At 51.3% G+C, this 15,196-nt stretch overlaps 1 protein-coding gene across 2 annotated transcripts; it reads right to left on the reverse strand.

The window, feature by feature from the left end:
* Positions 1 to 3,227: 3,227 nt before the first annotated feature.
* SFTPB (surfactant protein B) lies at positions 3,228 to 12,295 on the reverse strand. 2 transcript variants are annotated; one of them, XM_090281656.1, is made up of 11 exons: positions 12,203 to 12,295; positions 11,736 to 11,866; positions 11,422 to 11,493; positions 10,908 to 11,033; positions 10,224 to 10,376; positions 9,929 to 10,018; positions 6,260 to 6,443; positions 5,939 to 6,099; positions 5,150 to 5,230; positions 4,578 to 4,662; positions 3,228 to 3,623 (listed from the first exon to the last, which is right to left on the reverse strand). In XM_090281656.1, the coding sequence occupies exons 1-11, from the start codon at positions 12,264 to 12,266 to the stop codon at positions 3,583 to 3,585; spliced, it is 1,188 nt and encodes a 395-aa protein (XP_090137782.1). In that variant the 5' UTR covers positions 12,267 to 12,295; the 3' UTR covers positions 3,228 to 3,582. The 2 variants fall into 2 exon arrangements, with proteins under 2 accessions (XP_090137782.1, XP_090137781.1); XM_090281655.1 differs by lacking the exon at positions 3,228 to 3,623 and adding an exon at positions 3,960 to 4,450.
* Positions 12,296 to 15,196: the final 2,901 nt, after the last annotated feature.

Raw genomic sequence — 15,196 nt, forward strand, 5'->3', positions numbered from 1 at the left:
TCTAGAAAGCACCCCCTTGGTGTTTGAATGATGGAGGGGCGTGGAAAATGGGTTGAAAGTATACATCCTGCTCTAGTGCTCTCCTGGGATTGGTGGGATCATGGGTGAGTCCCACTCTTGTTGGTCTGCAGTTTCTGAATTTTCTATAATAAACATGTATTTCTTCCTTTAAAAAAAAAAAGATTATTTATTTTTAGAGAGAGGGGAAAGGAAGGAGAAAGAGAATGAGAGAAACATTGATGTGCGAGAGAAACTGATCGGTTGCCTCTCTCACATTCCTAGCTGGGAACATGGTTTGCAACCCCGGCAGGTGCCCTTACTGGGAATCAAACTGGCAACCTTTTGGTCCACAGGCCGGTGTTTAATCAACTGAGCCACACCAGCCAGGGCTATGATAAAAAAAATAATGATTATAAAGTTTTTTTGTAAATTAAAGGACACTGCCAGGCATTTAGATCTTTAATGCTAAAGTTCTACATATTCATTTTTCTGTACGTTTTGAGTTTTTGGCACCCTAATGACCTCACCTCATGACATTGAGAGGATTCTGGGAGCAGGGAGGGAGAGAGGTTGGGGCCAAACTGGAAGCAGTTATAAGAGGGAAGGGTGATACGGGCATCTACTTGTTCATCAAGGAGGGCAGTGAGGTAGGCTCCTGTTCAACTACCTTCACGGACAGGCTGTGGCTTCTACAGCATCTTAAAGGACAGTGTCTTTCTTTTTAGGACAAGGAAATAGGACTTTATTAGCATTGTTACAGGTGGTGTATTACATAGGAACTGATCTTTAGCATGCACAACACCAACTGAGCTTTGAGGAGATAACTCTTAGCACAAATCAAAACAACCTAGAATTTCAAATAAAAGTTGGAAGGTCACCTTACAAAAAGATACAAAGAAAACCCCTTTTTACATCTTAAGCAGCAGAACATTTAAAATATGAAAGTTTGCCTAATCACCTTCCCACCATGCTTGAGTCCTTGATCATGCCAGAGATTTCCTGATTAAAAAAAAAAAGCGTAAAGATTTCATGTCTATCTTGTTTTTTTAAAAAATATGCTTTATTGATTTTCCTTTACAGTTGTCCCAATTTCCCTTCCCTCTGCTCCCCTCCACCCGGTGGCCCCCCTCCCTCCAGTTGTCCCCCCCTTTTAGTCCATGCCCATTGGTTGTGCATATAGTTCTTCTCAACCTCTTCCTGTCTACTCCATTCCCTCCTACTATGCTTCTTAATTTCTGTACCATCTCCCTCCCTCTCCTCCTTCTTCCTCCCCGCTGACCTCCCCTCAGTATGTTCCCCATACCTATAATTCTTTTTCCACTCTCATTGCCTACTTAGTTTGCCTTTGTTTTGATTCCCTAGCTTCCGTTGTTGGTTGTTGTGATACAGTTTTCATTTTATTGTTCATAGTTTTGATCCTCCTTCTTCTAAACCAGTCCCTTTAACTTCTCATATAACAGTGGTTTGGATCTAATGAACTCCTTCAGTTTTCCTTTGTCCTGGAAGCACTTTCTCTGCCCTTCTATTCTGAATGACAGTTTCGCTGGATAGAGTATTCGTGGCTGTAGGTTTTGGATTTTCATTACTTTGAATATTTCTTGCCAGTCCCTTCTTGCCTGCAGGGTCTCCCTTGAGAAATCAGCTGATAGTCTAATTGGGATCCGTTTGTACATGATTCTTTTCTTCTCTCTTGCTGCTTTTAAGATTCTCTCTTTATCTTTAATTTTTGACATTTTGATTATAATGTGTCTTGGAGTGGTTCTCCCAGGGTCCAGTTTTTCTGGAACTCTCTGTGCTTCCTGGACCTGTAAGTCTATTTCCTTCCCCAAGTTAGGGAAGTTCTGCTCCATTATTTTTTCACCTAATTTTTCAAAAAGTTCTTTTTCTTCACCCTCCGGCACTCCTATAACTCGAATGGTCATTCGCTTATAGCTGTCTCATAAGTTTCTGAGCTTCTCCTCACATTGCTCATTTTTTGTTTCCTCTTTCTGCACTGGTTGACTGTTTGTTCCTTCCCTATGTTCTGATTTCTTGATTTGATCTCTGGTTTTCATTTCCTCACCACTTGTCTCATACGTGTTTTCATTCGTTTCTGTATGACTGGTTTTCATTCCTTCCCCATCTTGTTCCAAATCTCTTGTTAATTCTGTAAGCCACCTTATAACTATAGTTCTGAACTGAGCCTCAGAAAAATTTCTTATTTGTTCTTCAGTCAAGTTCCTCATCTGTTGCCTGGTGAGCTGCGTCACCGGGATTTCAATCGTTGTCTGCTTCATTTTGACAGATTTGTGTTTTGCTTTGGTTCCTGTGCCCCGTGTACTCGTCGCTACCCGGCGATCGACTGGCGGTGGTCCGCAACCTTTTTCGCTGCACTGTGGCGCTTTGTGTGGGGGTGGGGGTCCAAGATGGATTCCTGCCGTTATTCTCCACTAGGAGACTGGGATCCGTCCTCCCTGCCCTCTGGGCCTCTCCATCCGTGGCAATGGGGGGCTGCCTTTCCCAGCGCTGGGGTAGCGAGCTGCTGGGACTTGACTGCAGCCAGGATTGCTCCCCCTCCAGCTATCCCTGCTGCTACCACCAACAGCGCTGCCTGATTTTTCCGTTCCGGTTCTGATTTCTCCCCTCCTACCCTGCCGGACAAGCACCGCTGGTTTATAACTTCATACGTTGGGCTTCCATGTAGTTTTATTTTCTGGAATTTCTGGTTATCTTTTGTTTTGAGGTAGTTGTATTCCTTTCTAGTTGTAGAGGGAGACCGAGCATGTCTGTCTAAGCCTCCATCTTGGCCAGAAGTCCTCTCATGTCTCTTTTATGGCACTTCATGTTCTCATTTTTTATTCTTCTAATTAGAATTTTGTGAAAGTGTTCGCGAAATATTTATAAAAGCGAGTGTTGTGTACATAGAAATCGAGTGAGGCAGGGCCCAGCTCCTGTGCCACTGTCCTCCTGGGGCTGGGGAAGGACACTGTGGTGGTCGCGTTCCCCTCGGCCCAGCCCTGCGGGCCTTTGGGAATTGGGCTGGCTGCTGTGGGGAGAGAAGGCTGGTCTGGGCTGGAGCTCTTCCTCACAGACATCCTCTGAAGATGCTCCGTGGCCATGCCTCACACCCATAGAGGATAAAAGAGGCTCTGGTCTTGGGTTGCAGTTCCAGATAGGATGGACAAGACTGACACAGGACTGAGGACACAAGTTTCAGGCTCATGGTCTACCAGCTTAAGGTCCTGCACTTTTTTGTTTTTAAAACATTTTATTTATTTATTTTTAGAGAGAGGGGAGGGGAGGGAGAAAGATTGGGAGAGAAACATTGATGCTGTGAGAAAAACATCAATCGGTTGCCTCTTCCATGCCCACAACCAGGGACCCGGCCTGCAACCCAGGCATGTGCCCCAGCTGGGAATCGAACTGGCAACCTTTATAGGACAATGCCCAGCCCATTAAGCCACACCAGTCAGGGCCTTACAGTCCTTTTGAGGAAAGAATATGAGCATAGGAGTGAAGGTTTCTCAATGGGGGCAGGGAGCCTGAGAAGGAGCCTTATCATGTGGGAGCACTCTGAAGTCCTGGAGATGGCCTCACCGGTCCTCACTCAGCCTCCTCGTTGGCAGCGTATCTTTGCTGGGGACCTGTGGCCAGTTGATGGCAGAGTTGGGACCAGAGCCTTAGGCCTTTTTTCCCAACCCACTGCTTTTTCTGTGTCAACAGGGATGGTTGGCCCAATTCTTCCTGATTTTGGGAGAGCTGGGAGCTGGGAAAAAGCAGCTGCCCAAGTCTCCAGAGCTGCTCCCTGACCCCTAGGTCCCACTAGCTGTCATCGTCCAACTGGTTCCTGTGGGATAGGTCTGAGTTGCGGCAGACATTCCCTCCCCATTATCCTCACTGCCTCCCACATGGGCTTGTGATTCTAGGTTTCAAGAGCAGGACTGGGTTCCCCCCCAGATGGAAGAGGCAGACCCTGGGTGTGAGCTCCAGGAGGGCAAGGGGTTCTCTGTTTTATTCACAGTTCTAGCCCTTGGCCCTAGCGTGTGGCCTGGCTACAGGACACTCACTACATTTTTAAAAGGTGGATGAAGAAATGAATAAATGACTGTTGTGTTAGGGGCTGCCTCTGAGCAGAATTGTAAAGTGGACCAAGTTTGCTCTCAGGGGACTTCAAAGTCCACTGTTGTGTCTGTCCCTCTCAGGGTCACTTTTCTGCCCTGAGGCACCTGGTCACAGAGGCCCCTTTGTCCTAAGGTGATAGCCCTGACTTAGATGACGGCAGTCAGAGGTGGGGAAAGTGTCTCTGGAGGGAGGGTCAGAATGGTGGAGTTCCCGTCACCATTTTGGGCAGCAAAGTCTGATTTCCCCTGCTTCAGGAAAGGCTGGCCTTGGTCTGAATGCGTCAAATAATGAAGAACAGGGAGTCCAGAGGGTGAGTTGTGAGGGGCCCTCAGGAGCCGTGAGCTGCGGCCTGCGAGGAGAAGGAGGGAGCGGCCAGCAGTAGGGGCTGCCTCTTCCTGCTTGGGGAGCAAAGGGCCACTCTCCTGATGGGTGCAGGACTCACTGCTCTCCCTCCTGCCCTGGATACTTGCACTCACCTGGCACAGCTTTGAGTTCTTGCCAGAAGTGGGGATCCTGGACACACTGGAGAGGACTGAAGGTGGTCGCACATGCCCCCAGGGCCTGCCACAGGAACAGCATTAGGGCCATGGGCCCCACACCCCACTCCCTAGTCCCAGCTCTGAGGGAGATAGGAGGCTCCTCCACCTGATGCCTGGTGGGTGCTCTTGGTGTGACCTCTTAGGCCCCTGAGGCCACTCCCAGTGTATGGGGCCTTCAGGGTTTAGAGCTGGAGGAAGTGGGATGTTGATCCTAAGACACCCACTTTGTATCCCCACCAAACGTAAATGGCTCCATGAACAACCCCATCCCAATAATGCACGTCAAACTACACTTTTAAGCTGCCCCCTCCCTTCTCAGACTCCCCCTTTTTCATTCTTTTGTGGCTTTTTCTCGACTCTTTTGAGCCTGCCTTTTCTATATTAAAACAGTGCAGGGAGGTGGCTGACCTGGACCCAGGGAGTAGAGTCTCTGTGGATCATGGACCAGAGAGGGTGGGGGCTCTAGGAGCTGAGTACAGTCCTGGACCATTTGGGAGGGGAGGACATACCTGGCAGGTGGTGCGGGGACCCCAGCCCCTGGGCTTCAGGCCCTGCAGCTGCACCAAGTGCTGTTCCACAAACTGTTCACACTGAGGAAGGAGGAAGACAGCATGTGGGTGTACCCAGGCCCATTGCAGGATGCTCCTGCCTTGCCTTCCTGGCGTCTCCATTGACCTGGGTTGCTCCAGGGCTCCCTCTGACCTGGTGTAGGTCCAGACATAGCCCCCTGAGCAGCTGGCATGGGTTGAAATGTAGGTTTCCATTGAGAAACCCAGACACCACCATTCCCTCCTTGAAATTTCAGTTCTAGAAGAAATTTTAAAGCTCATCTGGTCTTTGAGATGTGATGTGGGCAGGACGGGTATTGACCAGGAGAGCACCATGCAGAAAGCTGCCTCCTGGGATCTGTCTTTGTGAAGGGAGTTTACTATCATCCATTCTTAGTACTGGGACTCTAGGACCTCTCCTTTTGCAGGTGGGTTTTTCCCCAGTGAGTCACACCGGGAGGAGGGATGGGGCCGGACCTTGTCGAGAAGGTCAGGCCCTTTCCTGCTCCAGCTGGCCCTGGTGTTACTCTTCTCCTGATAGATAACCAGCCTCACATCTTGTCCATGAGGGAGACCTGCTAGTCCTCTGAGTCCATGCCCTTTGTTCCAGAGGCCACTCCTGACCATAGCAGGCTTTGCCCTGTTACCATCCCATCATTGTTTGGTCCATGTCCTGTCTGAGCTCCTCAACAGCAGGGGTCTGGCCCACTCTGGGCACCTCTGGCTGGGAACCCACTGCCTGCCCTATACCTCTTGCCTGTCCTGCTGGAAGCTGAGGCAAGCCTGGTGCATTGCTTGCGGCATGGCCTCCTCGCTGCTGTTCCCTGCCTGCGTGATCACGAACATGCAGAGCTTGCACTTGGAGTCTTGTGGTATCCATTCTCCTTGCAGGGACTCCAGAGCAGTGAGGCCTAGATAGGAAACAGTCAAGGTTGCCCTGCAGAGGTGTTTAGTTCCTGTCTTCTCTGGTGCAGTGCAGGGGGACCAGAGCAGGGGGTGGGGGGCATCATGCAGGGCTGGGGTATGAGAGATGAGAGTGGGCAATAGGCAGGGCTGGGGCAGCAGGCTCACCTAGGCCAGCGCCATCCTCCATGGAGCACTGGAGGACAAGGCCGCAGACCAGCTGGGGCAGCATGCGGCCCAGCAGCACGTCCAACAGGATGACAGTGTAGCGCTCAGCCAGGCACTGGCAGATGCCGCCCGCCACGAGGGGTACCACGTGGCACACCTGGGCCACAACTGGGGCCAGTACACCCTGGGGTGGGGCCAAGAGAGGGTGGGGTGGAACTTTCCCTTGCAAGATCTACTCTGTGCCAGCATCGGCTGGGCACTTTGTAGACATTCTCTTGCTCCCCTCTGAGAACTGTTGTGCTGTTTACAGATAAGGACACTGAGCATCATAGAGTGCAGGGGACTTGCCCGAGTCAATAAGTGAACATAGGAGCCAGGCTGTGGACCCAGCTTTGACTAAAGACTGAAATTGCTGAAAGGGTCACAGCTACTAGCCCAGAGACATGGGCATCACCAGAATCACGCAGCAGCCTGGAGGGGAAGTGTGTATCTTCTCCCTCCTGACCCACAGGATGGATTAGTCTGTGGCTCCCGGAGCCAGCAGGTCCCATGTTCCAGGAGCTCCAGGGAAAGCCCGGAGTTTCCCCAGCCACCTCAGTTTCAAACACAAGATCTGAGGGTGGGAGGCTGCAAGAATGCGGGCTCATGTCTTTACTCCTTTGTTCACTCACGTAATACACATAAAGGGCTTGCATGTGACAAGCTGGCCTTGGCCTTGGCCTTGCTCCTGCTTGCAGCTCCTTCTAGGAGTAGGCACAGGGCAGTGTGTGGGTGTGATACCTTCCAAACAAGTACATTACAGAGAATGTACCCACCTGCTTACATGGGAACCCACACTTGGCATCCAGATGATCCCACACTGTCAAAGGCCGGCCCATTGACTTGTGCACTGGGCTGCCCTGTCCCCTCTTTCATAAGTGCTTCACCTTGGATTATCCTCTCCTTCCTCATTACTGCTCCCATCTGCCCTTTGGTTGGTCTCTGGCATGTGAACATCCTAACATAGCTTCCGACATTAAAAAGACTCACCTATGTCTGCTCCCCTTCCCAAAATTCTTCTTGGAAAAGGTGTCCATACCGGCTCCTCCTTTTCTTTCCCTCCATTCTTCCCAGAGCCCACTCTGTTTGGGCTTCTGTCCTCATCACTCCTCCAAAACAGCTCTAAAGTCACAGCCTTTGTAGTGAATCTTCTGGTCATGTCTTGCCTTGATCTCACAGCAGCTTTTAGCCCAGGTGACCACTTTCTTTTTCTCCAAATGTTTTCTTCTTTTGGCTTCCATGACATCATGCCATGGTGTCCCCCCACTTTACTGACTGTCCCTTCTCATGCTATTTTGCTGGCATTTGCCTTTGCTTGACTGAGCCTCCTCCACTCTGTCCACATCATGTCCCTGGGTGATCCCACTCATTCCCTTGGATTTAAGTCTTGTCTGTAGCCAGTGGCTCTCAGAGTGATGTCTCTGACAGGACCTTTGGCCTAAGGCTTGGGTATTCGGCTGCTTGCTTGACATATTCTCTTGTATGTTACATAGACATCTCAAACTTAACATTGGTAGGAAAGAACTCCTTGCCTTTTTGCCCAGGTCTGTTTCTTCTCAACTTTGTCCATCTCAGTGAGTGGCATTACCAAAGACCTGATTCTTCAAGCCGAAGTCATAATTGATTCCTCATTGATCCTCACTCCCTAAGTCCCATTCATTACCAAGGCTTGTTGAGCCAACCTCCCAAACATATCCTCAGTCTATACTCCTAGTTTCATCTCTCATTTCGATTTCTGCAGTAATCTCCTAGATATTCTTCTCACTTTCATTCTTGCCTCTCATCTGCCCAGTGTATTCTTCAAACAGCAGGAGAATGGTCTTTCTAAAGTGTAAATCAGATCACAGCATCCCCTACTTGAAACCCTTGGCTAGCTGTAAAATGCATTCAGAATAAAATCCAGTATTTCTTAACTTGGCTTAGACCTTCCTACATGGCCTGGCTGTGCCTAACTCTCTGCTCCCTTCTCCGATCACTGTCCCTCCGGCCTGACTGCTGGGGCCACACTGGCTTTCCTCAAGCTTGCCGAGCTCTGTCTTGATTGAGGCCCTTTGTCCACAAGGGTCTCGCTGACCTCTAGGTCTCAGCTTAACAGTTGCCTCCTCAGAGACTCTCCTCAACCAACCAACCTAACCCCCACTCTCACATCACTGTCCATCACCCCACTTTAAAAATATTTTTGGCCAGGCTGGGCAATCTTAACTGCCCTGCCCTTGGCACTGGTGACCCTCTCTCTGTGGCTACATCTGCCCACCCAGCCATCCACCCACAGCCAGAACAATGCAGCTGGTATCCAGCAAAACTGGGTTTCTCAAAAAGGCTCTCCTACATCCTAGAGTTCCATAGCTGTGAGAGGTCACCAGGCCCTGATTATGGGTCTCTAAGAGGGTGGCCTGGCACACAGTGTGAATAGAAATAAGGAAAGCAAAGGTTGGCCCTGGCCGGATGGCTCACTTGATTCGAGCATCATCCCATGCACCAAAAAGTTGCAGGTTCAATCCCCAGTTGGGGCATGCGCGGGAGGCAACCAATCAACATTTCTCTCTCACATCAATGTTTCTCTCTCTCCCCACTCCATCTAAAATCAACAAAAACTTATCCTTGTATGAATAAAAAAAAAAAAAAAAAAAAAAGCCGAGTTTGGAGGACCAGGTTGTTGTTTTTTACAGGCTCCTTTCCTTGGATGGAGCTGTTGTCAAAGCTCCTAGCTATGGAGGCCTGAAGGAGGGTGGCTGTGGGCCTAGCCTCTCCTGGGAGGACCTACCACAGCTGCCAACACAGGTTGGGCTATTGGCCCCAGCAGGTGCTTCCTCAGTCTCCTGCTCAGAGTCTGACCCTTGCCAACTCCTCTCTCACCAGCCTGCACCCTAAACGTGCATACCGGCCCCAACCCCTGCCAGTCCACAGTTGCCCACCCTGTGTGAAACCTTGCAGTAGAAATGCTGAAATGTTTGGGATTAAGGTAGGGTTTTGTATAGTTGCAGCCAGGGATGTAGCTTGGGGTCTGCTCAGGGGCTTTCCCAAAATGTAGAAAACTGCTTTTCTCATTTGTTTTAATTCTCTGCTCTGAACCTGTCGCTTTCCAAAAAAATCTCTCCACCACAATGTAAACCCAGGAAAGCAGGGATCTCATTTGCCGCCGTGAGCCCTTAGTGAGCAACCACCTGCCCACCTGAGAAGGGCTGATGAGGTAGAGGCATTTCAGGGCAGGCTAGCACCGGGCGATGGTCGCTACAGGTCTGGAAGATTCCAAGTTGGGCACAGGTAGGGAGGGGAGTCCATCTGTGGAAATCTTCCTTTTGAAAAATTAAAGCATCTGCTCTACAGAGACCACTGGAGATTGTTCTCTATCAGTTGCTGAGCTGCTGGAGGGCAAGACTGGGTCTCGTCCACTTTTGTGCTTTGACACCTGCATAGTGCCTGCCTGGCATATAATGGGGGACTGGCATTATTTGAATTAACTCCAGGCCTGGCACCTACCAGGCCTGAGCCTGAACCTGAGCTCCAGGGTCCCTGGGGCAGGACAATGCAGGAATGGCTCTCCTAACTTCTGTCAGCTAGCTGGCCCCTGTTGGTATGAGGAGGAGTTGTGAGGAGGGGTGGGAAGAGGTAGAGCTGGGGGGTCCTCACCTTGGGAATCACAGTTTGGACCCGATTGAGCAAAGTCCTGCAGAGCCAGCAGAAAGGGAGAGGGATGGGGAACTTCTGCTCAAAGAGAACCTAGGGGAGAGAATGATGGGTGGAAGTCGGGTTGGGTACTAGGAGAAGACATCCTCCAGGCTCTTCTTCTGCCCCTCCTGTCTCAAGCCCTGCCTAGAGCTGCTCATTTCCCTTCCAGGTCTGCCCCTACCCAGGGCCTAAGTGCTGGTGGGCCTCCCCTGTGTCCTAGATCTTTGGATCCCTACCAGGGTAGGGCTTCCCTCACCTGTGTCTGAGGCCCAGGCTGCTCCTGGAGGGCCCTGGGAAGCACAGGAAGGACCAGCCTGTTCAGCAGAGGGCCCGACAGCTCTGCCTCCAGCCTTGGCTCTGGATGCCCGGGTTTACACAAGCCCAGGTGCTCGCAGATGGCCTTTGGGTTCTAGGGAACAATGCAGGGTGAGGAGGTGATTGGGTAGAGGAGGGAACCCCATTCCCGCTCAGGCTGGCTCAAGGACTCAGGGACTTGGGCCATTGACTTTGGGCCTGGAATGGTGGGGGCAGGCTGGGAGGGGCTGTGGTGGAAGTGGGGAGACCATAAGGCGGAGATGGGGCCATGTGGGAACTTTGGGGCAGGTGCCTGGGAATGTGTGTGAATGAGCGTGAGCATGTGTATTTGTGAGAATGAATGACTGTATGTGTGTGTGTGAGTGTGTAATGGGTGGCTTTTGTGTTAAGTTGAGTGTGTAATGCTTGTGTGACCAGGTGTATGCTTGTGTGGAGGGTGTGGCGTTTGTAAGTGTGCGGGCCCACCAGGCATAGTGGAGCAATGGGACTGTGAACTGGGCGCCTGGCTGAGGGGCACCGCATTTCCTGCACTGGTTGTGGGCAAGGTTGTTGTGTGTGGTGGGCCGGGGTGCTGTGTGTGGGGATCTCTGGGCCTGTGTGGGCAGGCAGGTAGGCAGGCCCTCACAATCTGGCTTTGGAAGTAGTCGACGACCAGTGGGAAGTAGGTGTCGAGCACTTGGCGGCATCGGGGCACCAGCAGCTTCAGGGGGAGGATGTTGCATTCGTTCTCCAGGAACTTCCGCATCGAGTCCTGGGAGGCAGGTGGGAGCCAGCAAGGATGGAGAGGGGACAGTCAGCCTTGTTTCCCAGAGGGCTGCCTCTGCCCAAGTCCCTGCACACAGGGCACCACCTGGCGGACTGGCCAGCTTTTTCCTAGGGCACTAGAGTTCAGAGAGTGCCAAGGAGTTAAATAGTTGGGCACAAGTAGAGCCCCTTCCCCCAGAAGAACAGCCATCTATAGCTATGCTGCTGAGTTTGCTGCCAGAGCCATCTCCTGGCCAGAAGACACCTGAAGTCCCTGCAACCTCAGGGCTCACCCTTGGCCTGGAAATGGCCCCTTTCAGGGGCTAACCTCTTCTTCCTGATCTGTCCCCCATCTCTTGGCCCTCACGCTTCATCCAGGGCCTGGGCCTCATCACCTGGAAAATGGCCTCCTTGGTCATCTTGGTGAGGATGTGGATGATGTCACTGCATTCCTGGCACAGGTCATCCTGGGGAGGGGGCCCCAAAGTGGGTGACATGAGTGGAGGGCATGCTCCCAGCTCAAGTAGGTGTCGCTCTTTCAGGCAAAGGGTGACAGAGCACTCCAAGGCCAGGCAACTGCCCACCATCACATTCTACCCCACCCTGCCTCATTCCCTGTGGGGGCTCCAATCCCCCAAACCCATCCAGAGCCTACCCAGCACCCTCTCTCCCAGACCTCAGTCCCAGTGTGTCCTTGGGTGGTACTCACGACTCCCGCGTGTCCCCAGACCTCCCGTAGGCAGTGCCCCAGTGCTCTGCACTGCAATGCTTGCTCCAGGCTTTGGCACCAAAACTTGGGGCCCTGGGCACAGGCCAGGGAAGAGGTGGTCTCTACAGCTTCTGTTTGGGGCCAGAGCAACCTTGGGATCCAAGTCACACCTGGTGCCCTGACCTCACCCAACCTCCAAACCTACTTTCATTGGTAATGCATGGCCGTTGAACATGCTGGAGTCAGACAGCTGCTCTAGTGCCCACCAGTAGCTGTGAGCCTACCACTGGACAAGCCCTGGGGCCTCTCTGAACCTCAGCTCCCACGTCTTTAAAATGAGGATAATATACAGACTAGGGAAATGCCTGGCACAGAACCAGAGCTCAGTAAGTGGTGGCAATGGCCTTGATACCCCTCAACACCTGGCCCTAGGTCGGGGAGAGTGAGGAGAGGCTGGGGAGACTCACCAGCACCTGGGCCACAGAGTGTGGGCAGCAGCAACAGCCACAGCAACAGGTGTAACTTGGCCATGACACCTCCACAGCCTGGACACTGCCTGAGGTGAGGGCTCTTATAGCCAAGGGAGGGGAGAGGATGTGGGGTCAGGGCTATGTGGGAGCAGTGGTGACCTCAGTGTTTGCCTTTGTCCTGGAGAGCCCTTCAGGTGCTTTGGTTGCACCTTTTCCCAGCAGAGACACTCCTGCTTGCCCCACACCCACGCCTCCTCTCCCTCCCCGCCTGTTCCTGCTCCCTTGTCCCCTGCCCTAACTTTCATGGGCTTGGACACTTGGTTTCCTCCAACCAGGGGGCTCATGACCCTCCACATCTGGTCCCATCTTTTTGAGCTACGGGAAAGAACTTGAGGCAAGGCCAGGACATCCAGAGTTACCCCCTCCCATCTCTACCTCAAGCCTCTTAAGCTTCCTCTGCTCTTGAGCAATGCTCTTAAGAGCTTCCTGCCTGGCTCTTGACCTAGGGCAAGCACTGGAGGGGCAAACTGGGGACCCTCCCAGGCCACATACCCCACTCCGTCCTTACCTTTCCCCCCAGGAAACTCCTCTGTTTCTATGGACACATGGTTGGCCTTAGTCAGGAGAGTATTTACATGAAATAAAGAGGAATCTAAATGACAGAGAAATTAAATGCAAGGATGTAGGGTCTGAGATTCCCGGAGTGGCTGTTGGACAGCCCTACCCAGAGGATGTGCCATGTCCCCGGGGTAGGGGCTGGGGCGCAGCTGGTGGTTCAGGAGGAAGAAACTGTCCTCTGCAGCTGCAGAGGCTCCCAGGTGAGACCCCACTGGGCAGTGCACACCTGGGAAAAAGCACACATCTGACATGGGGGCACACACTATTGCCAGTGGACAGAGGACAGCGACAGCATTAGCTCATTACCACCACTGGCTGATCAGTTTATCTGATGGCCAAGGAGCCCTCAAGACTCTGGTAAGTGCTCTAATTCTCAGGGTGCAGTGAGGGCAGGAATGATTACCATGATGAAAATAGTTGGACACAGAGTGGTCAAGCGACATAGAGCACACTTGGCTTCAGAATCAGGCATGTTCTCTCTCCACATCTGTCAGGTGTTCCTTCCTTCTGGGGTCTGACTGAAACTTATTTGTTTGGCCTCCCCACTGGGAATGCCCTCCTCTCTGTCTCTAACTGAACTTGTTTCACAGGAAGGAAATACGTCTGTCTTATTCATTGTTGATTCTCAGGGTCCAGCACGGTGCTGGGAGCATGGTGGCTGCCTGGCCAACTGACTCCCCTTTTCTTTTTCTTGTTTGCTAATAGAATTCAAGTTTTGTTCAGGATCTGGTGTTTTGGAGAGCTGATTTTTTGCCTCAGCCCCAGAGATACAATATGACTAAGCCAAACCATTCTCCTTTGCCAGGAATTACTCTGGGGTGAGCATATGTTCAAGTTCTAGCTTACCAGCAGGGGTGGGTGCACTGCTGGGAAATGCTCCCTTCCTGGTCAAGAGACAGATGGGGAGGAATTCCTCTTGTCCCTTCAGACATTCCTATGCAAAGTTGGGACGTTGGAGCCCTAGTAGCCATTCTGTCTTAAGAAGGGAGAAACAAGAGAAGCACAGAGAAGCTACTCAGAGCCCTGACCTGGCCAAGCTACCAATTTAATGAATCCTGAACCCTTTTTGTCCTGTTTATACATTTTCTCGTCAAATATTCTGTTATGGGTACTCAAAGTGTCTTAGCCAAAGGCAGAAGGAAGGAAAGGTAGAAAGAAGGAATAAGGAAAGAAAGAACTAAAAAAGGAAGGAATAGAGGGGGAAGAGAAGAAGGAAGGAGGGAGAGAGGGAGTGAGAGAAGGAAGGAAGGAAGGAAGGAAAGAAGGAAAAAAGGAAGGAGGGAAGAAAAGGAGAGGGAAGTAAGTCCATTCTTTCCATCCTTTACATGCAGATTAAATTCCTTATCCTCCAAGGAGGGCTCCCATGTTCTCCCCACTTGGAGTGTATCTCTCCCTCCTTTTGCTGCCATTGACCATCTGTCCTTCATGACTGCTCTCAGCACTGCCAAGCTCACATGTTCGTTTGACTAGGAGGCCACAACTAGAGCCTCAGCCATGACCCCTCCTGGGGTCCACACATATTTGATTCTGCCCAGTGTCCTGGTATGGTGACCTATGGTGCAGAAAGACAGGGGTTTGGGAGACTCTTGGGAGAACCCTCTCCCTAAGGGATGAGGGAGTCTGTCAGACATGTCCTTCAACAAAGACTCAGTTACCAGAAGAGAGGTCTGGGGTGGGGGTGGGAATTTGAACTTATTTTTTAAAATGCTTGCCTGAGGATATATTTATTGATTTGAGAGAAGAAGAAGAAGAAGAAGAAGAAGAAGAAGAAGAAGAAGAAGAAGAAGAAGAAGAAGAAGAAGAAGAAGAAGAAGAAGAAGAAGAAGAGGAGGAGGAGGGGGAGGGGGAGGAGGGGGAGGGGGAGGGGAGGGGGAAGGGGAGGGGGAAGGGGAGGGGGAGGAGGAGGAAGAAGAAGAAGAAGAAAAAAAGAAGAAGAGAGAAACATCATGTGAGAGAAAAACATCCATCGGTTGTCTTCAATAACTCCCAGCTGGGGATTGAACCTGTGACAATTTGGTGTATGGGACAATGCTCCAACTAACTGAACCACCCAGCCAGGGCAGAAATCTGAGATTTTTATGACATTGGTCATCCACCCCGGCCCTACCCTCTCAACCAAGACCTGGGATTTAGGAAAGGAGAGAGTAGAGAAAGCTATCCCAATAATACCTTTGTGAGTGGCTGGGATACTAGCATGTCATGGATAGCATAATCCAAGAAGAGTATTGATAGGAAAAGGCATCTCTTTCACTATTGACAACAGGATGTGCCCAGAGATGGCCAGAAATACTTGGGAGTGAAGGAGACTTTTAAGGGATGAAATTCTTGCAGTAGCTGGGAGGGACCCTGCAAGTTCGAGTTATTGCTCTGTCA

Source organism: Furipterus horrens, unplaced genomic scaffold, assembly GCF_987537825.1.
Source record: "Furipterus horrens unplaced genomic scaffold, mFurHor1.1.pri manual_scaffold_6, whole genome shotgun sequence".
Taxonomy (NCBI): Eukaryota; Metazoa; Chordata; class Mammalia; order Chiroptera; family Furipteridae; genus Furipterus; species Furipterus horrens.